We start from the raw sequence: 21,516 nt of genomic DNA, 5'->3' as shown, positions 1-21,516 counted from the left end.
TGGTACAACAGTGCAGTAACAGAGAAAGGAGATCTGGGTTCTGGAGCAGCAGCAGCAGCAGTCTTGTGTTAGCCCTTCTTTCCCTTGAGCGAAGATGCTGGGGAGCATCATAGAGGTCATGCTCATAGGTTGTGGGGAATGTGAATAGTTCTCAGACATCTGCTAATGTATAGTTCTAGAGGAGCCTCTTTGCTCCTCTGGAGCTGTATGCTCTGTGCCATGGTAGAGCAGAGAAATGGAGGTGGGAATGGGATCAGCAAAGGGGGATATAAAAGAAGGGAAAGTTTAAAAAAAAAAACCCGCCCAATCATCCTATCTGCTGTGGAACTTGCCATAGCTGAGATAATGCTTCATGCTGGAAAGAAGACCTGTTGCAATTTTTTTTTCAATAAGATGGGTGACTGGGGAAGCGTATACTTGGATTCCTAGGGATTATCACCATTCACTGTATTTCCATCCTGAATAAAGTGAGACATCTGGGAGCCAAGTGTTCTAAAGATGCCCTGTTAGTCGGAGAATGCTTATGCAGAAGGTTAATCTAGATGGAAGAGAATGCCCAGTAGCGTAATCACGACAAGAGAGTTTGATAACCAAGTGCCTGTCAGGGAGGATAGAATAGATAATATAATGAGGTCGCAAGCTATTAGCAATGTGTCCTTAAAATGGTACAGCTTAATTTCCCTGAATGAAAGAGAGGTATGCCTCCGATTGCACTGATGAATACACCAGAGATTTTGCAGCCTCCTTTTTTTTAAATCCATGACCTCTAGATCCTGGCAGCGAAAGATGATTTGTGGTTAACTTTCCATCCACCATGATGGGATACACAGTTTTGCATACCATATCATCTTGGCTCAGAAGACATCGTTTTCATTGGGAAGAAACAGCTAGATTTGAGAAGTCAGACTGCACTGCCGTCACTTTATTGTCTGCCTCCGCCTCCCAAAAAACACATTCGAGAAGACAAGTCCTTGTCACTCTTCTTTGACCCCATCCAGCAAAAGCACTGCCATTTATATGTAGGGATGTAGGTTGCTCTTAACATTACATTTATAAATATCCACGTCTTATGTATTTTATTTACTCTTTATTTCATGTCCAGCTTTTCCCAGCTCCACTCCAGACTCTCGCAAGGAAGATTGTTCAATCCAGGACCAATAGCACCTTAGTTGGGGTCTTCGCCATTATACTGGTTTTTCTGTCAGCATTTGTCAACATGGTACATGGTTTTTAATCCATTTCTTTACTGTGTAGTTTTATTATTGATCTTTTCAGGCATGCATACCACATGCATACTCATTGCAATCATGTGAATTAATGTCAGATGTTGCTGTTGCTATTTCTGAGGGCAGTCTTTCCACCCCAAAAGTGAAATGGGAGTCATCTAAATAACTTCCTCACAGCCTGCATTGCTGACTCTGGTTTTGCTTTTGTTGCACATCCATTTTTTGACTGTTCTATTTTCTCTTGGTAGCTGTATAAACAGGGAGCGAAGTTTATCACTATATAAAGGACCAGGCCAAGACCTATGTGTCACTCAGGTCCCAAAAAAGCTCTATTTTGAGTGGGACTTACATGCTGCCCAGGCTTTGTGCTGGCCTCTGCACAACGTTGAATTTCACACTGAGTGTAATCACTTCACAGAGATTGGAAAGGCTGCATTTTAAGTGAAACACTTGGATTTCTTTGCATCCAGACGCTGCTGCTAATTTCAGATGCAAAGAGAAAGATTGAATGTTCTTGATAGCCTACTATTTTTAATTTTTAACTTGTTAGCTAAATTTATTTTCAAATGAAACTAAATATTCTGTATGCTACATAAATCTGGGGGATTTTTAAGAGAAAAGGGATGATCCTGTGATTAAAGCACTGGGCAGTGTGTTGGATTTGGCCTCTACTGCTGGCACTGCTATAGTTTTCCTGTATGTCAATTATGGCTTAACTTTTAAAAGTGCTGGTCTACCGCAGATCTCATTGATTTCAATGAAAATAGCAGGTCCTCAGCACCTCTTAAATCAGGCTGGTAGTCGCTCTCTGCCTCTGTTTCCCCATCTGTAAAATGGAGATAAATATTGTTTGTAGAGCACTTTTAGTTCTGGGGTAGAAGGCACTAGGGAAGTGCAAAGTATTATTATGGTTACAGTGTTAGGGCCTGATCTTTCAAGACGCTAAGCACCTCATAGGATTGGGCCCCAATAAAGAAGCAGGTGTGGATTAAACGTGCTCAGCACCTTTCAGAATTGGACCCTTATTCATGGACATTCTACTCAACAGCCTGGAGTGTCTGGCCATTGTCATTGCTAACCATTTCATAACATTAACAAAGGCTGATGCAAACTCGTTGCTTAATCAGACTGGTCATGAAGTAGTATTCAGCACTCTGTAGTACCAGTATTCTGCTGGTTTCTCAGCATTTTGTAGCAAGTCTGCAACAGTGGGTTTTTTCTTGGTCCAATAGCCTTTGCTGCAAAAGGCCCCCTGCTGCAGTAGTCTTAGTGATAGATTGCTAGCTATGAGAAATTACCAGCATATCCCCTTTGTCAATACATTAGTTGCTACCAAGTATAAATATACCAGTGATTTGCATAGATAAGCAAACTTATTGTGGAAACTGGGGCACTGATATATATCGTGTGTCACCCGATGTTTAATTCTATCGTTTTCAAGAGAATTTTTAAAATGGATTGGTTGTTGATTTTTCTTCTTACCCGTGCCTTTGGTTTTTGTCACAATCTTTATTTTCTCCAGTTCATGTGCAGCACTGTGGATCTTGTCAGCTGTGTGGCTACAGAGTATAACATCACTCCCGACCAGGTGGACATATGCCTTATCAGCAACTCATCTTTCAAATACAGCCTGGGCACCTGGCAGGGATTCTGTGGCAGTTCCCTGCCCAATTGCAACTTCCCAGAGGTATTGCTTGAAAGAATTGTTTGCAGAGCTGGATTTCAAAAGGGGCTCAGTTCTGTATTTACTCATGCTCGCATAAAAGTAATTAAATCTCATACAGGGTGAAGATTGTTCACAACAGGAGCCATGACACAAATTTCCCTTTGCAGCCATCATTACAGAATTGATAAGGGTCAACATTCTCAAACGTGGGTGTTTCAAGTTAGGCACCTAAATCCATGTTAAGACATCTAAATAGGTGGTCTGATTTTCAGAGGTGCTGTGCACTCGCAGCGCTGGTTGAAGTCAGTGGGACCTGCAGGTGCTCGGTGTACCAAACCACAGCTATTACATAGGCACGTTGTTGTTGGAAGAGATGAACTGGAGACCTTCACTGCTCAAGTTGCAGGAAAACTTTAGCTTTGAGTAAGTAGTAGTGGGCTTTTGTAGTCACTGGATTCAGCCACGAGAGGGAGACATGATCACATGCGTTCATGACATAGTTTACTGACGTGCTTCAGTGGCTGTCAGTGACTTCAGTAGAACTTTTGGGTACTCGTCGCCTCTGAAAATTAATGTAGGTGCCTAAATATGCATTTTAGAGCCTAACTGAAGCCACCGAGTTTGAAAACTTTGGCCTGGGTACATTCTGCGTTTCTCTGGAGCATCCAGTATGGGCCGTGACTGGAAGCAGAAAAGTTATAATAGTCCAGTAGTCAGGATTTGTAGCACTGAAGCAAGCTGCTTTGAACTATTGATTTTTATTTTGTTACAGCAAAAGATATAAATCTTTTTCATGACATCGTACTTTACTGTGCCCTAAATTTCTTCCTTTTGGGCAGTTGTTCAAGATACTTCTGTGAGCGTTTAGGTCACAGCCATTAAAAAAAAAATTCAGTCGGAACCGAAGAGGAAAAGCCTGTGGTGCAGGCGGCTGTGATGTCTGGACCTTAGGGGTTTATGGGAACCTTTTCCGTTTTCTGGCTGATCCTTTAGGGCCCAGTTGTTCAAGGTGTTACGGGGTGCCCCAGATGTGCTGAGGGCCCTTACCTCCCATTGGAGCAGTTGGAGTGTAATTCTGATGTCATTAAAGACAATGCCATTATGTAATCCAGGGGACGGCAGGCAGCAGCGTGCCATTAAAAACCCTGCCCACCCCGGCCTGCTCTTCTCCGCCTCCCCCCCGCGGGGGCAGGGTGAAGAAGCTTGGTCCTGCTCACTGCTGCGGCAGGGCAGGCAAGGCCCCCCCTCCCCTGCCTCTTCCCCCAGCCTGCTGGGTTCCCGCCCCTCCTCCTCTCCCTCCCTGCCTCCAATCAGCTGATGGCCCTCGCGAGGGAGGGGGAGAAGCGGAGCCGCAACGTGCTCGCTGCTCCAGGGAGGAGGCGGAGAAGAGGTGGGGACGAGGCCTTGGGGAAGAGTGGTGGAATCAGGGCATATCCCCTCCAGCCCCCTGCCGAGAGCCACTCTGGGCAGGGTGCTGAGACCACCCCTACGATCTTGAACCACACCACCAGCCCTCTGCCCTGATCCCTACACCCCCCCCACACACACACCAGCCCTCTGCCCTAACCCCTGCACCCCCCCATACACGCTCGCAGCCCTCTGCCCTGACGCCTGCACCCCCCTCACACACCCCAGCCTTCTGCCCTGACCCCTACACCCCCACACACACCCAGCCCTCTGCCCTGACCCCTGCACCCCCCTCACACGCTCGCAGCCCTCTGCCCTGACGCCTGCACCCCCCACACACCCCAGCCTTCTGCCCTGACCCCTACACCCCCCACACACCCAGCCCTCTGCCCTGACCCCTGCACCCCCCTCACACACACCCAGCCTCCTGCCCTGACCCCTGCACCCCCATGACCCCAGCCCTAACTCCAGCACCCCACACACATACCCAGCCCCCCCATGCCCTGACTCCTGCACCCTCCTCACACACCTCCAGCCCCCTGCCCTGACTCCTGCACCCCTCACACGTACCCAGCCTCCCACATCCCATGCCCTGACTCTTGTACCCCCCACATTCTCACCCCCACCCTGAGCACCAAACGGGAGCTCCTGCACCACCACATTCCTACCTGCACCCCTCGCACCAATTGGGAGCTGCCCAGGTAAGTGCTCCACACCCAAATCTCCTGCCCCAACCCTGCGCCCCTCCCTCATTCTAGCTCCTGGCCAGACCCTACACCCCAACCCCCAGCCTGCTTCTTCACCCCCAGCCCTGTGCTCAGTGCACTCCCACCCTCAGCTCAGTGCAGAGAGAGAGGAAGAGAATGGCCAGAACCAGGGAGAAGGTAGGTACCCACTGTATGTGGGCAGGGCCAGGATCCCAGACCGGCAGCGAGCTGAGTGGCACTGGGCTGAGCCTGGAACCCCAGGCTGGCAACGGGCTGAGCTGGCCGGCAGCGTAAGATCTGCATTTTAATTTAATTTTAAATGAAGCTTCTTAAACATTTTGAAAACCTTGTTTACTTTACATACGACAATAGTTTAGTTATATAATATAGAGACTTACAGAGAGAGACCGTCTAAAAAACGTTAAAATGTATGACTGGCACGCAAAACCTTAAATTAAAGTGAATAAATGAAGACTTGGCACCCCACTTCTGAAAGGTTGCCGACCCCTGGTCTAAACTATGGGAGGAGGGGTGTCACGGAGTCCCTGGGCGATGCTCTGGAACTGCTCCCCATGAAGCCAGTCAGGACTCTGGGGCAGTCGCCTTTCTGTGAGCAGCCTGTCTTCAGGACACACAGCTCACACAGCTTCCACCTTCCTGGGTCTGACCTCGGAGCATTCAGCATCCTCTGCCCCTCCGTGCGCTTCCCCCCAGCGAGTCCACTCAGGTGGGGCTCCTGGGGAAGCCAGAGGGTCCTGCACCCCAACTCCGCAGTCAGACGTGACTCTCAGCCAGCCAGTAAAACAGAAGGTTTATTAGACGACAGGAACATGGTCTAAAACAGAGCTTGCAGGTGCAGAGAACGGGACCCCTCAGCTGGGTCCATTTTGGGGGGCAGTGAGCCAGACAACCACGTCTGCACTTCACTCCATGTCCCAGCCAGCCCCAAACTGAAACTCCCTCCAGCCCCTCCTCCTCTGGGCTTTGTTCCTTTCCCGGGCCAGGAGGTCACCTGATTCCTTTGTTCTCCAACCCTTCAGCTCTCACCTTGCAGGGGGGGAAGGGCCCAGGCCATCAGTTGCCAGGAAACAGGGTGTTGGCCATTCTCTGTGTCCAGACCCCTGCACACACCTGCCCTCTAGGGCTTTGCAATGATCATACACCCTTACCCCACCCCCTAGATACTTAAGAACTGCATAGGGGAAACTGAGGCACCCCCACAATATTCGGAGGAAACATTAAGAACAGGCCCACTTCGTCACAAGGGGTTATACCACACTCATTGCTGTAATTTGCAACATTTTATAATCTTCGTTATGCCTTGTCTAAACTTGTGGTGGCATGGAGAGTACCGGCACTACGAGCCACAGTGAAAGCAGGCTGCGTCCATACTTGTAACTGCAGTATGTAGCTACACATGGCAGTGAAAGGCTGCAGTGGAAAGGGAGCTGTGAGGGGAAAGCTCTGGCAGCTCCCTACTGGCACCGGAGGAATCTTTCCCTGCTGGTGGAGCCTTTTGCTGAATTGGTGAAAGGCTCCAGCAGCAGAGAGGCAGTGGGACACTGTGCTGCTAAAAATAGCAATGCAGATGTGGAAGGCACTGCTTGAGCATGTAGCGGGCTGTGCAGGGTAAATACCGTAGTGTCATGGGCGGTGGGTATAATAGACCAGAGGAGGTTCTGTTTCTCCTGACGCTGCTGCTGGCCACCAGCTTGCGGGTTTGGCAGGGGACCTTTTTGCTTTATTATGCCCCATGCAGGTTCTGGGGCGGCTGAGGAGGCAGTATGTGCTATTCAGCTTCCTGGGTTCACCAGTCATCTCCCTGGACTCCAGAGAGATTACTGATGAATCCAGGAAGCTGAGAAGCAGATACCACCTCCTCAGCCGCCTCGGAACCTGCGCGGGGTATATCAAAAGGTTCCTCTTTGGGAAGAGATGCTGTGGCTTTTCATGGGCGGCTTGGGGTCTGGGGAGGGATGGGGAGGTATAGCTGTAGCTGGCCTGGGGCTCCTCCAGGCAAGTGGGGGTGTGGCGGGGTCAGTGCTCCTCTGGGCAGGTGGAGGGGACTCAGGGCTTCGGCCAACCTGGGGCTCCTCCGGCCAAGGGATGGGGGGCTCGGGGCTCCTCTGGGTGGGGGGGCTTGTTGCTTTGGCCACGGTGGGGGCAGGGAGTCTCGGGGCTCTGGTCCAGGAGCAGGCCGTGCGGGTGGAAGGGGCGAAGCCGGGGGCTAGCCTCCCCAAAGGGGGGCTCCACCCGCCACCCATGCGTAGCATTGAGGTATGTTGGGGGTCACACTGTCTGGAGTGGCTCACAACCATGAGTGCTGACCTCAGGACAGACTGTCAAGAAGCAGGGGAGAGACTCCAAGCTGATTGTATGTTCTATAATTAGATTTCACCAACCTAGTAGCAAGTGTGAACGCACTATACCAGGGAGTCACAGACAGTCCCCTTGGGCATTCCAGTTTCTTTTGCCACCCAGGAAAGCTGAGTTTAGTGATACATTGTGACTTTACCAAAGATCACAACAATATTGAGATTACTCTCAGTCACAAAGGACCAGTCACTTACCCCAGATCACTCTGCACCTTAGGTCTCACACTAAAGACAACACTTGTAGCCAGTCCTATAGTAAACTATCTAAGGATTTATTAACTAAGAAAAATTAGACTTATTACAAGGTTAAAGCAAGCAACATAAATACACAACTGAATTACAGTCTATGGTTCCAAAAGGTGACAGAGTTGTAGAAATCTGTAAGAGTTTAATGTCTTTTAGGGCTAATCCAGTTTCATCCTTGGATCTCTGCTTCTATGTCAGAGCTCCAGCCATAGGCACCAACTTCTGCTGGCACCAGTGGCTGCTCAACCCCCCTCTGCCCCTGGCGCCACCCTGACTCCACCCCTGTCCTGCCCCCTCCCACCCCGCCCCCATTCCAATCCCTTCCCCAAAGTCCCCGCCCCAACTCTGCCCCCCTCTTGCCCCTATTGGTCTCCTTCCCTAAATCCCCAGCCCCGCCTCTTCCCCACCTCCTCCCCTGAGCATGCCACATTCCTTCCCCCTCCCTCCCAGAGCTTGTTATGCCACAAAACAGCTGTTTCACGGCAGAAAGCGCTGGAAGCTAGGGGGAGAAGCAGGGACGCGGCGTGCTCAGGGGAGGAGGCAGAGATGAGGTGAAGCAGGGGGGCAGGGAGGGGAGCTTGGCTGCCAGTGGGTGCAGAGCACCCACCAATTTTTCCCTGTGGGTGCTCCAGCCCCGGAGCACCCACGGAGTCGGCACCTATGGCTCCAGCCCTCTGAGAGTCCAAACAGTGAAAAAGATGAAAAATTTTCCTGTTAGATATTTTTCTTTTCTTTTTCCAGAATTCAAGCTGATGGGATGAGCCCTTTTGCAAGTAGTTTCCTCATAGGTGTCCAGGGGCAATTAACAGCGTCTGTATCGTGATGTCCCACAATGGCCTGTTTAGTTTTGATAGGCCTTTTCGATGGGCAGCAGATATCCCTAAATCACAGTTTTAGAGCAAACATTTTTTACAGTTACAAAGCAAAAACTTAAATATTAGCTTGCAGCAGGTGATAACGAAATTATAAGTGAAATTAATGCATGCAGCAACTTACAAACATTTCATAAAGACTAAACACATTGTTATAAGTCCAATACCTATCTTAACTATACTGCCATACGTGAAACAGACTGGTTCCCAGCAGTGAATTTGTCAGTGCTTGGCTGAGGCCTAAAGCCTTTGCAAGAGCTGGCACCTGGTCTGCCAGCGTCATATAGGCCCTCTACCCTGTTCCCCTAAGCCCTGCCTCACCATCTACACTGCGTGTTAGTGAGGTATGCAGTGTGTGTTGTGTACTCTACAACTCGCATACATAGCTAAAGTGAGGTCTGTGTAGAGAGCGGGGAGCAGAATTAGGTATAATGGGAACTGAGGAGACTCCGCATCTATCTGGAAGTGGTGGATGAGGGTGGAGTGGGAGCAGGGCTGGTGGATCCATTTCGCAGGCCGAGGATGCTACTGCAGCCCTGATGCTGAGCCGTGCTGCTCCATGGCCGGATGAGGATCCATCCCCTCCACTCTGCTTGGCACGTTGAGCTTGGTAAAGGATGGGACGGATGTGGCTATTGCTCCAACTCCACTAAGTTCCATGATGTTGCACAGGTATAACCAAGGGCAGAATCTGGCCTTAGAACATTAGGCATTTTACTGTAATATTAATGTGATGGTGCTTTCTGCTACCTCCTGGGGACACACACACACCTTGACCTTCAGTCTAAGTGTTCATTTAGCTCAGGGGTAGGGTTACTACTCCCTCTATATGGTCTGTTATGTCTCTTAGTTTTGGTTTGCTTTGTCCTACTGAGTTTTCTCTCTCTCCTGTTTTCCTTTTTTCTCTTTACACAGTATTTTACCTACAGTGTCTTACTGAGTCTCCTGGCCTGCTCTGTGTTCCTTCAGATCAGCTGCATCGGGAAACTGATCCTAATGTTGATCATCGAATTCATATACGTTCTCATTGTGGAGGTGCCAGGGGTGAACCTCTTTGACAATGCAGATCTTCTAGTTGCAGCCAACACTGTGTAAGTGGATTTCACTTTCAAAATGTCTTCCTCCATCATATTGACTCCCAATGATGCCTCCATATCACTAGGAAGACTGGGTTTCTGAGTCTACAGTGCGTAAACTGTGGAACTGCAGTACTGAGGTGTAAGTCACAACAAATTAAGGCTCCATCATTGTTCCTATTCTCCGAGCCATCTCACAGGCCTCTACACCTTAGAAATCTTCTCCTGAAGATTAAACCTGGTTGTCAGATTTTCGGTAACGATCAAATATTACTGACAAAACATAATTGGAATGAGTGTGGATTTTTTTTTCTTAACATGGAGGCTGTTAGCTGTTCTGATTGCTAGCATAAGACTCTTCAAGACTGTCAAGACAGAAATGGCTACTTCAAAAATAAAAATACCAACAGAGTCTGAATGGCTCAGAGAGTTGGGGCTCATCAAATGAACAGTTAGCGTACTGCAGGCTGGGCTGTAAAGCTACCTCGCATTACTGTGCTGCGTACTAACTGTCCATGTGAACCTTGGTACCGCGCACTAGGAGTTTCAGTGGTCTCAGAGATACCCAGCTTTGAAATGAGAGTAGGTCACTAGGGAACTTCTAGTGTGGGGCAGAAGGGTACATGTGAACCATTAGTGCTTGGCAGGCTAGTACGAGGTAGATTTACACTCCAGCCTACCATGCATTAACTATTCCTCTAGGCAAGCCCTTGGTAATGAAATACTGGGGTGCTGGGTTTCACCTCTGGTTTGTTGCTTCAAATCCAGCCCAGGTTAGTAGTGACTCAAAATTGCTATCTGATGTCTGCCTGGTGATCTCCGCCCTGTTCCTAATGTCCACATCTCAAAAGCCAACGGTGACATTAACTCTCAATCTCTGCAAATAGGCCAAGGACTAAGTGGGAATGAAAGCTATCCTTTTATCTATAGAGGTGCATTGGTCCCTCCAGGTCAGGGTTTTGAAGCACAGTGTGAGGGAAGCTTGCACTAATGCTGCTGAACAAACCTCCTTCCACTGATGATGGAATCTCCTCAAGATGTTGGGGAGGGCGGGCGCGCACACACACACACACACACACACACACACACACACACACACACACACACACACACACACACACACACACACACACACACACACACACACACACACACACACACACACACACACACACACACCTCCTGAGTTGCCCACCACATATTCCTTTGTTTTCTTACATGTTCATCTGTCCTAATTTCACATCATTTGAGATGGAGACAACTGCTCCACATGGATGGTTTCATGTCCTTTCTGGTGTCCGTTGGTTCTTTTGAGCTGGGTATGCTCAATTTTCATAACATTCAAAACCACTTTTATTAGTATTATTATGTGTCCAATAATAATTTATGATTTTATAGGTTCTCCTTTAAATTTACAATGGAATCATTGCAAATAGTTTGTTAGCATAAGCAAACAAAATTGTGCAGGAAGCCAAGTGCAGGAAGCCAAGTGGCACTAGTATCGCTTCTTTGCCATATTCATTGTCAGTAGTTTTGATGCAATTAATCTCTTTTGGGGGTTTTATTTCCTTCTTTTAGGAGAAAATGTATCCCAAAATAGCTTTGCCTGTTTGAAGAAATAACATAGAAACATAATTTGGAGAAAAAAAGCATTTTATACCCCAAAAGGCATCACATTCTTGGTAAACCTAGCGTTCTGCAAGATTACAGCACTTAAAAGCGTAATTTACATCACTCCGCAATCAAAATGTCAGTAATAAGGTGGAGGAAATCAGCAGTTTTTCCCAGAAAGAAATTTCTGTGCTGCTGTATTCTCATTAAATTATTTTTGTTTCCACTAAAAGCTCCATTAGCAGCTAACACCACAAAGCATAGCACTCCATTTGTGTCTTATGAGAGATGGGTAGTCAGTGTACAACACACAATCTAGAGATGTACCACCACGTCCAGCTGACATAAAAAACACAGCCTCGTGATACTTTTATTTGGACTCCTGGTGTAGTTATATAATTACTGTCTATTCTGCAGGCTTTAGAATACATTCACTCATTAGGAACTATACAGATGTCACTTTGTACTTCTGGGTACAAACCATTCCACCATGCAAGCAACTGAAGACTGATAGTAATGCACTGGAAATCACTAGACATGACTACAATGACACACCAGCATCGTGACACTTGAAGTATAACTAGAAGAGCAAAGCTAGTGTTACGTAAAACTCATCTGCCATGCAGGAGAGAAAATTAACTTCATAGACTCATAGCTTTTAAAACCAAAAGGCATCGTTATGATAATCCAGTCTGACCTCCTGCATAACATAGGCCAGAAAACTTCACCCAGTAATTTTGCATCAAGCCCACAGTTTCTGCTTGAGCTATAAGCATATCTTTTAGAACAACATCCAGTCTTGAGATGGAATGTACATCATGTTCCTAGGTAAGTTGCACCAAGGTAGATTTACTGATTTATTGATTAGCCTCAATTTTGAAATTTTCATTTTAGGTTTATTCTGGATTGGCTAGCTTCAGCTTCCACCCATTGGATCTTGTTATGCCTTTTTCTACTAGACCAGGGGTGGGCAAACTTTTTGGCCCGAGGGCCACATCGGGGTTTCCAAACTGTATGGAGGGCCATGTAAGGAAGGCTGTGCCTCCCCAAACAGCCTGGCATCGCCACTTCCAGCCCCGAATGCCCCCCTCAGAACCCTGACCCATCCAGCCCCCCTGCTTCTTGTCCCCTGACTGCCCCTCCTGGGACCTCACCCCCTATACAACCCCCCGTTTCCCATCCCCTGACACACACACCCAGAATCTCTGCCACATCCAACCTCCCCCTGTCCCCCTAACCACCCCCCTGCTCCCTGTCCCCTGACTGTCCCAACCCCTATCTACACCCCCGCCCTCTGACAGCCCCCTCATGTCTCCCACGCCTATCCAACTGCTCCCTGTCCCCTGACTGCCCCCAAAACCTCCACCCCATCCAACCCCCCGCTCCCCACCTCCTTACCATGCCGCCTGGCCGGAGCCAGCCCTGCTGCCCGAGCTGCTCAACAGGAGTGGTGGGCCAGAGTGCGGCACACTGAGGCACCGGGGGAGGGGCTGGGGGCTAGCCTCCCTGGCTGGGAGCTTAGGGGCCAGGCAGGACGGTCCCGCGGACCGGCTGTGGCCTGCACGCCGTAGTTTGCCCACCTCTGTGCTAGACTAAAGATCCATCTACTATCAGAAATCTCTTCCCCATGTAGGTACTTGTAGACATGATCAAGTGATCTCTTAACCTCCTCTTGGATAAACTAGATTAAGCTTCTTCAGCCTTTCATTATAAGATTTTGAACTGTACTTGTAGCTCTTTGCAGAACACTTTCCATTTATCAACATATTTTTCGAAGTATGGACACCAGAATTGGATGCAGTATTCCAGTAATGGTCTCACTAATGCCGTACGCTAAGGTAAAACCACCTCTGTACTCCCACTTGATATTCCTGTGTTTATTCATGCAAGGATTGCATTTACTGACTAGCTACAGCATTACACTGGAAGCTCATGTTCAGCTGATTATATGGTGTAACCCCTCAGTCCTTCTCAGAGTCACTGCATACCAAGATTCAGTCCCGCATCTTGTAAGTGTGAACGATGTTCTTTGTTCTTAGATGTACGATCTCACATTCTGCTGTGTGAAAAATGCATGTTCAGGGCTGGTTCAGCAGGACGGTTGTCCTGGGCACCAGCTTTCAGGGGCCATGACTTTTTTTTCCACCTCCTCCACTGGTTGGCTGGCCATTTTTTTGTTTTCTCTGCCGCTTTTGGGGGGCGGGGGGCTGAAATTGTTTGGTTGGCAAAATGCCTAGGGCTGCTCCTACACATGTTGCCCAAAGAAGCGCATCTATCAAACGATCCTGCTTGGTCTGTATTACCTACTTGTTCCCATGATTAATTACCACTCCAACAATTTTTGTGTTATCTGCATACTTCACTTGCAATGACTTAATGTTTTCTGCAGATCATTGCTAAAAATATTGAATAGCATGAGGCCAAGAATAGTCCCTCTGAAAGTCCACTAGAAACACCCCCTCCTTCTTACAATAGGAGTAGTGGAGGCAAACAACCGAACTAATTTTAAGATGGAGCTTGATAAGTTTATTAACAGGATTACTTGATGGTGTTTTCTGCAGTAGCAGGGGACTGGGCTCAGTGACCAAGGAGGTCTCTTCCAGTCCTATGACTTATATTCCTGTGGATAATGATTCCCCATTTACAGTTACTTTTTGTGATCAGTCAGTTAACCAGTTTTTAATCCATCTAATATGGGCTACATTGATTTGGTATAGTGCTTACTCTTTTATCAGAATGTTATGTGAAAAATCACCTTTACAACCCAAACTTTGTAATCGCATCAAAAAACAGCATCAAGTTTGTTTGACATGGCCCATGTTCCATCAAACCATGTTGACTGTCTTTCATTAAACTACCATTTTTTAATTCTTTACCAGTTGCATCCCATATTAGCCTTTCCATGATTTTGCTTGAGACTGATGTCAGACTAACCAGTCTAGTTGCCCAGGTCGTCCCATTTACTTGTTTTAAATAATGGCACAACATTCGCTTTTTTCCATTACTCTGGAGCTCCCCCAGTTTTCCCAGACTTGTTTGTGATGGTTTCTTTTTGTGTCTAGGATTGTGAGTCACCTGATTATCCCCCTTCCTCAGCCAGAGAGAGACTTGCTGGTGCTAAACTGGGTGTCAGCTCCCTGACACACTCACTCTCTTAGTCACTCCGAGAGTCTCTTCAGGGCTCTGCCATCTTACCTTTGCTTGCAGGTTAACACTTGGTGTACTTCAGTCCCTGAGCTCCTCTTCTGAGGTGTCTCCTGGTGGTGTCCAGCCCATGTCACTGGACACTCACAGTAACTATTCCCAAGGGAACAGTATACACACAGCTTCACTGACCAGGTCCCCAGCTTAAGATCAGGTCCTTTATAACACCACAGCATGGAGATATAGTGAAACAATCATACGTTTATCATCAAAGATTAAGATACTGGGTAAGGTTAATGGAAACAGGAATGGTTACATATGAAATAAAAAGTATAACACGCTCCTTGGTGTCTAAACTTAACTTTAACAGGCTAAAATCCTTGTCTGAAATCACCTAAACCTTTCTTCCAGCATCATCAACCCACATGGCTGGATCCACTGTTCATGGGTCCAAAAGCCCTGTCCTTTGTGTGCCCTCCGTGATGGACCAGGACGTGTCCTTTTCCCTTCCTCTTATTTTCCCCCAAAGTTAGTGATTTTGTCCCCAGCATCAGTAAAACCCTCTAGGGGCAGGTCTACACTGAAAACTTACATAGGCATAGTTATATCTCTCAGGGCTGTGAAAACTTGACAACCCTGAGAGAGAGAAATCTAGAATGCCAACCAAACCTCCAGTGTAGATAGCATCATGCTGACAGACAGATTCTTCTATCAACCTAGCTACCTGCCTCTTGGGGAGGTGGATTAACTATAGCGATGGGAGAACCTCTCTACACTGATGTGCTAGTGGAGTGGTTTAAGTGGAGACAAAGCCTGTTTTTTCTCTGGTGCCTGTTGCCTTCATGCTGACTTCACATGTCTCTGTTCTTTATTAGCATTCAGTTCTAATCAGTGAAGAGAGGCCTGTTGTGAAACAATACAAGGCTTTATTTATATGTAAATTAGCTAGCTATCCAAACACCCCTGTGCTGAGAGAGAACCTGTCCCTGCTGGTGACTCATACCTTTGATACATACGCTCAGGATATATTTTCTGTACATAACTTTTTAAATATCATCAGTACATACATTTCACATTGATATTAATGACACCACTTTTCATTTGATACCTACCAAGACACTATGTGGGAATAATTTACTGCAAAAGCAGTGTGTTAGGTGTAGTGAGTTTGTCAGGCCTATTAGGAGTTGCTGACACAGATCAGTGAAGCCTTGGCCAGCAGGCACCAATGGGCCTCTGTGCCACATTGTTACAAACTAATAGGGATGACTGAGTGAGCTTGGCCAAATCTTTCAATACTTACTGAATGCCAGTGTTCCTGAGAACCCCAGCCGTCAGGCCGACCAAGCACTTACATGTATATATTGCACCCATATAATACATGCCTTCTTGCTGAATCTTTTGTCAAAGGATATTCCTGAAATCTCAAGCTCAGGTAAGGAAGTCTCCCCATGTGGTCATCTCCCCCCCACACCCCACTTAACTCATCCTACTTTGCTATGCCAATCCTCTATTAGTACGAGGTTCTTAAGTCACCTTATGCCTGTGATGTGAATTAGAGCAGCTGAAGAGCTACTTTCACTTACACCCGGGGCAGGTATTGCAGGATCTGGGAGTCACACAACGAGCACCCTGATGGCCTCTTCCGTCTCTCACCACGACTATCCTGTGTCAGGTAGATCCTCGCCACAGGGGAGAATCGACCCCCATATATATCCACTGCCCTCAGCTGGGAAATACACTAACCTGGTTGAATAGTACATTTTTCTGCTGTTCCAATCGGTGCAAACGCTGTAAAATATTCCTGCCACAAAACATGAGTCTCCCTCAACCTATTAATAGAAAGAAATCATTTGCGGCAGCAGGCTTTTTTGTTCACCAAGGCTTTATTATAAATCACCGTTTCCCTATCCCTATGATTTACAGCCAAGGTTAGTGCCTACAGTTTAGATCAGGCATTCAGCAATCTCCAAAGCTCCTGAATTGTGTACGCTGATACATACAGCCTGGACCCTGTGTATTGCTGGTGTAGCAGAGTAAAGTGGCTAAGAAGTCTGTTATGAATAGTGTGCAAGATAAAGATGTATTTATAAATCAAAATGAGAGGGATCCCTGGTCTCAATACAGCAGAAAATCTTCTGTAAGAAATAAGATTAGGGAACCAAATGTTTTTTCACTATGCTTCTTGGGTTTTGGTGGATTCTATCTCTAATTCTACAGCGATAAGTCAAATAGTCTTCTTAGTTCACGTCTACACTTAAAAGTTAGGTTGAACCAGCTACGTCACTCAAGGGTGTGAAAAATCCACACCCCTGAGCGATACATTTGACAATCTAATCCCTGGTTTGAAGAATTCTTCTGCCGACATAGCTACTGCCTGTCAGGGAGGTTGATTAACTACAGTGATGGGAGAACATCTGTTGTTGTAGCGAGTGTCTACACTGAAGCGTTTGATAGTGGTTTAAGTGTAGACATAGCTTTAGTCTCAGTATAACAAAAATTGCACAATAGTTTAGCACAAAGTATTCAGGGATATTGTAAGGTCTCAGGGTAAGGTTATGTCCTCTGATTTGCCTGTAAAGCACAATGCACACCAGTGGCACCATAATAATAATCATTGATTTATTTCTGTGTAAACAGTTAAAAAAGAAAAGACACTTATATAGGGTGCTCGACACTGAACACTCAATTCATACTACAGCCTAGCCCCAGCAACATGAAACAAACAATCAGACAGGAACTTGCGAGGCAGCTACTCTCAAAAAAGTGCCTTGCCACCCCTTCTTTGTAAGAGGAGCATACCCTCCGCCCTCTCCCACAACTCTGTTAAATGAATGTCTCTTGCAGCATACCCAGCACAGTACTAGTAATGCAAACTGGTATCTAAAGTGACCCTTAAAGTTTACTTCAGTGTTTCTCAACCTATTTACCAATGTGGGCCGCATATCCAGCTCTCTCTCTGTTATGTGGGCTACATCCACACAATATATGTACTACCTGTATATGGGCCTGAGGATGTCACATGGGCCACAGCTGTCTGCTGATTGGGCCGCAAGCAGCCTGCGGGCCACAGGTTGAGAACTGCTGGTTTACTTAAAAGAAGTCCCTTTTTAATATTAAAGAATTCATGAATTGGGAAGATGGATCCGGTAGTTCAGAAATGTTCTGAAACATGCACAGGCTTTTGCCAAGTGCCTTCCATTGGATTTTAAATCCTGGATGGTCTTCTGAAAATTAACTTTCCCACTGATCTTTACACATAATGTATGTTTAATTCACACTCTCACTTCAAGAGAAATTAATGTAATAGCATCATTCTTCACCTTTCAATGTAACTACTGGCCAGTAATGAAAGACTGTTTAAAAGGATTGTAGCGCCACTCAGTGTTAAAACTGCAGGACTGTAAAGTCCTCAGTGATGTCAAAAAGACTTTTGTGTTACTCCTGAAGAGATCAAACCAAAATATTCACCTTAAATATGTCTGATTTTTTTCCAGTGAGTTCTCTAATGCAACATCAACATGGTGAGTTTCTTTTTTTCACATTTCATGTCCAAAATTGCCTTTTAAAATGTTCACAAAAATGTAGTAGCATCATGTTTGAGTCACAGATAGCAAGGCTTCTGCTAGTTCTTGTCATTGCTCCTATGAGCTGGCACAATAAAGTATAGATACTTCAAAGGTGCTGAATAGTGACCAGGCATGTATGCTTGTTCTTGGAGTGTATTCTGAAAGGTATGATGCCAACTAGCTACTGGTCCAGATTGTAGATTTTGTTTTTTAAAAAAGATTGAAGGTCTTACTTTAATAAATGTTTTCATAATTTTAAATTCAAAAGGGGATTTTGGGGGCGGGGGGAAAGAGATTTTAAAATTTCCATAAAGTGTAACTTTTGAATAATTGTAAATGAAAGAGAGAGAGGGAGAGATTGACTAGCTATTAACCACACACACCTTGAAACTAAGCAGTCTAGTTTCACTGTCCAAGCCTAATGGGGAAGGGAAAAAAGCATAAATGGTGCTAAGTAAACAAGATTTTTAAAGTTATTTCAGTTTTACCGAGTATAGTGTTGTGTTAGTGGCTTTTTAGAAATGGCTTTTATATTGACAATGTCCCTTTAAGAAGTTTAATCTAATCTCCAGTTTCAGATGTCATATTTGAAACCAATTATCAACTGCAAAGGTTGCAAGCAACCACAAGTATTGTTCAAATGGCGAGTCAGGAAAATTCCCTCTACTGCTCTTGCAAAACAAACATTAGGTTGCACAATCGTGCCTTCAAGAGAGAGATGGAGCTTACAGTTACAGCTATGTTCTTCCTGGTCAGGAGCAGAGGGCTGAGAATATTCACAGGCTTCTGTCTTCTCCTTGACTCTAGCTCCCAGAAAGTGTCGAGAGTGGCACTGAAGATTGTGACCCCTATCGTCATAACTGTTTTTGTCCTGGCATTATATCTGCATGCCCAGCAGGTGGAATCCACAGCAAGGCTCGACTTCCTTTGGAAACTGCAGGTGGGTGGGTGCTATATGTGTTTGCATAATGCATTGAAGTTGTGTTTCATAATGCAAAACTATTGCCCTACAGTGATGGACAGTGTGATCAAATGCCCATGAATTAGAGCTGGACATTGCCTACAATCTGACAGACCAATAGTGCTCTTCACTTCTGTGGCATCTTTCATTCAAGGGTCTTAAAGCACTTGATGTGCCTTATCTACAGGGATTCTATGTTGCTTAATTTATTGGGGTAAGCGTTATCCCCATTTTACAGCTGGCTAAACTGAGGCGTAGGCAGGTTAGACCACTTGCCAAAGGTCACATAGCAAGGCACCATTTGTTTTCTTTAACCATGCTGCTGAATTCTGAAATCAGAGGCAGGCAGCAGAAAAAGTCTGTACAGCTTTCAGAAGTTATCAGACATCTCTGCTTCTTTTGGACCTTGATCTCTATGTAAACAAATATAGAAACCACCTCTGAAATCTAAGCAGAAACCAAGTTGGGTAGGCTTTAGTTTGCAGCTTTCAGAGATATGGTTATCGGAGTTTGGGTATATTAACATATTTAGATCCTATGAATGTTTTGTGGCTTAATTTTTTAAAAAGGCTGGGCAATTTGACAATCCCTAATAACACAGCTGGGCCAGCCAGGATAATAACCAAGGTAAATCCATCAGGGTACAAGATGAATGAATGTTTGAAGGACTCACAGTGGAGTTTTCAACTTCGCTCTCACATAAAGCACTGGAGCTGGCTAGATGCTTTATAGTTTTTTCCCTTTTTCAGTCAAATCCTGGCTGTTAGTGGACTCCTGATACCAGACTAAATGGATTAATATTCACATAGCAAGATATCACACTAATAATAATAGGATATTTACATAATGCCACATACAGCTTCAAACTTCTGTACAAGCGTTAACTAATTAGTGCTCCCTTGGCATGTAGGTAAATATTGTTACCTCAAGTTTATAAATGAGGAAACAAAAGAGAGGTGAGGGGACGTGCCCATGGCTGCTCCACGATTCAGAACAGAGCCAAGTTTAGTATTCAGAGTTCCCATCCTGTGCTCAGTCCTTCGATAGTGTTGCTTCTCCAGATGGATCTAAGCATTTTCCATGCAGGAAAGCAGACCTGATTGGCCCTTGTAGATTCCATGTTCCTGTTTTTCGCATCAGACCTGGAAATATCACATTCCAGAAGTGGCCTTATTTGTATAAATCAGGTTCACAGTGTCAGGAAGCTATCACTGAAGTCCTGGTTTCCAGAGGAGTGAAAGCGCACACTACCTGGGACAGCTGTTTGATGTTGCTGTGAGGAGGGCAGTTCAGTGGTTATTGTGTATTAGCCACACAGTTCACACTTACTGCCTGTACAGATTTCCTTCCTTCCTTCCTTCCTTTTGTTTTGTGGTTTTTCAGGGGGGTGGGGAGGGAAGACAGCGATTACCAGATGGTAGTGACGGAAGAGGCACAATGTATGCCGGACTGATGCATTCTCACAGGAGCATCTCCAGTGAAATCAGTGGAGTTCACTGACTGCAAAGCTGGTACTAATTAGGTTGACAAGGAGAACTCAGAAGGATTATCCGTGAAGTCTGAGTCACATAGTGAGCTTATACCAGGGGTCTCAAACACATGGCCTGCGGGCCATATGCGGCCCGCAGGGTTATTTTCTGCAGCCCGCCAGCTCCCTGCGGCACCCCCGCCCACCTAGCATTTACCTAAAGCGGCTCCAGCTCGGGGCGCACCGGGGGCAGGGAAGGCTTCCTCTCTGCCTGCCTGCCCTGCCCCTGTGCCACTCCAGGAAGCGACCAGGACCTGGGGGCCCAGGGGTCTGTGTGTTGCCCTGGCCGCTCCTCCAGGTACCTCCCCCGAAGCTCCCATTGGCTGCGGTTCCCCATTCCCAGCCAATGGGAGCTGCAGGGGAGACACACTGCCCCGCCCCCCCCCCCCCCCCCCCCCGTGCCTGGCCGCTTCCTGGAGCAGCACATCAGCAGGACAGGCAGGCAGGGAGCCAACCCCTCCTGCACCCTGACCCCCTGCCCTGAGCCCCCTAGCACACCCCGCACACCTCCTGCACCCCGACCCCCTGCCCTGAGCCCCCTGCTGCACTCCACACCCCTGCTGCATCCCGACTCCCTGCCCTAAGCCCCCTGCTGCACTTCACACCCCTCCTGCATCCCGACTCCCTGCCCTAAGCCCCCTGCTGCACCCCAACCCCCTGCCCTGAGCCCCTGACGCACCCCACCTGCCTCCTGCACCCTAACCCCCTGCCCTGAGCCCCCTGCCACACCCTGCACCCCCTGGGAGGGGCGGGGCCTCACAGAAGGGGTGGAGTGGGAGCGGGGCCGGGGCAGCGGGGTGTGGTGGTCAGTGGTGCGGCCCTCAGGCTAATGTACTAGTCCTCATGTGGCCTTCATGGTCATCTGAGTTTGAGACCCCTGGCTTATTCTCTTATTTTATTGTGTCCTCCTCGTCCTATGAAAGTACATCCATCCAATAGGTTCCATTTCATCTAAATCCTAAAATCCATGCACGCTAGGCCAATGTTCAGAATCTAACACCCCTCCACAACCCCTTCCAACTCAACCTCCCATCCACTCAAAACATATTCCTCCTCCCCTTCTGAAAATACCTGGGAAAGCAGATAGACTTTGCAGACTGACCTGAAGGTCATCTATTCCAGACTCTG

The 21,516-nt window shown here is 46.9% G+C and overlaps 1 protein-coding gene across 2 annotated transcripts in view; it reads left to right on the top strand.

The window, feature by feature from the left end:
- The window catches only part of ADCY5 (adenylate cyclase 5), a 334,120-nt gene that overhangs the window by 305,153 nt on the left and 7,451 nt on the right, over positions 1 to 21,516 (top strand). For both annotated transcript variants that reach the window (XM_084643409.1, XM_084643408.1), the window contains 5 exons: positions 1,103 to 1,219; positions 2,749 to 2,913; positions 9,415 to 9,590; positions 17,828 to 17,854; positions 18,707 to 18,839. In XM_084643409.1, coding sequence (XP_084499535.1) covers positions 1,103 to 1,219; positions 2,749 to 2,913; positions 9,415 to 9,590; positions 17,828 to 17,854; positions 18,707 to 18,839 — 618 coding nt within the window. The remainder of the gene's footprint in view (positions 1 to 1,102; positions 1,220 to 2,748; positions 2,914 to 9,414; positions 9,591 to 17,827; positions 17,855 to 18,706; positions 18,840 to 21,516) is intronic.

The sequence above is a fragment of the Lepidochelys olivacea genome (assembly GCF_965140295.1).
Source record: "Lepidochelys olivacea isolate rLepOli2 genome assembly, chromosome: 11".
Taxonomy (NCBI): domain Eukaryota; kingdom Metazoa; phylum Chordata; order Testudines; family Cheloniidae; genus Lepidochelys; species Lepidochelys olivacea.
The sequence above is the reverse complement of the archived record's forward strand: the minus strand, read 5'-3'. Positions and strand labels throughout refer to the sequence as shown.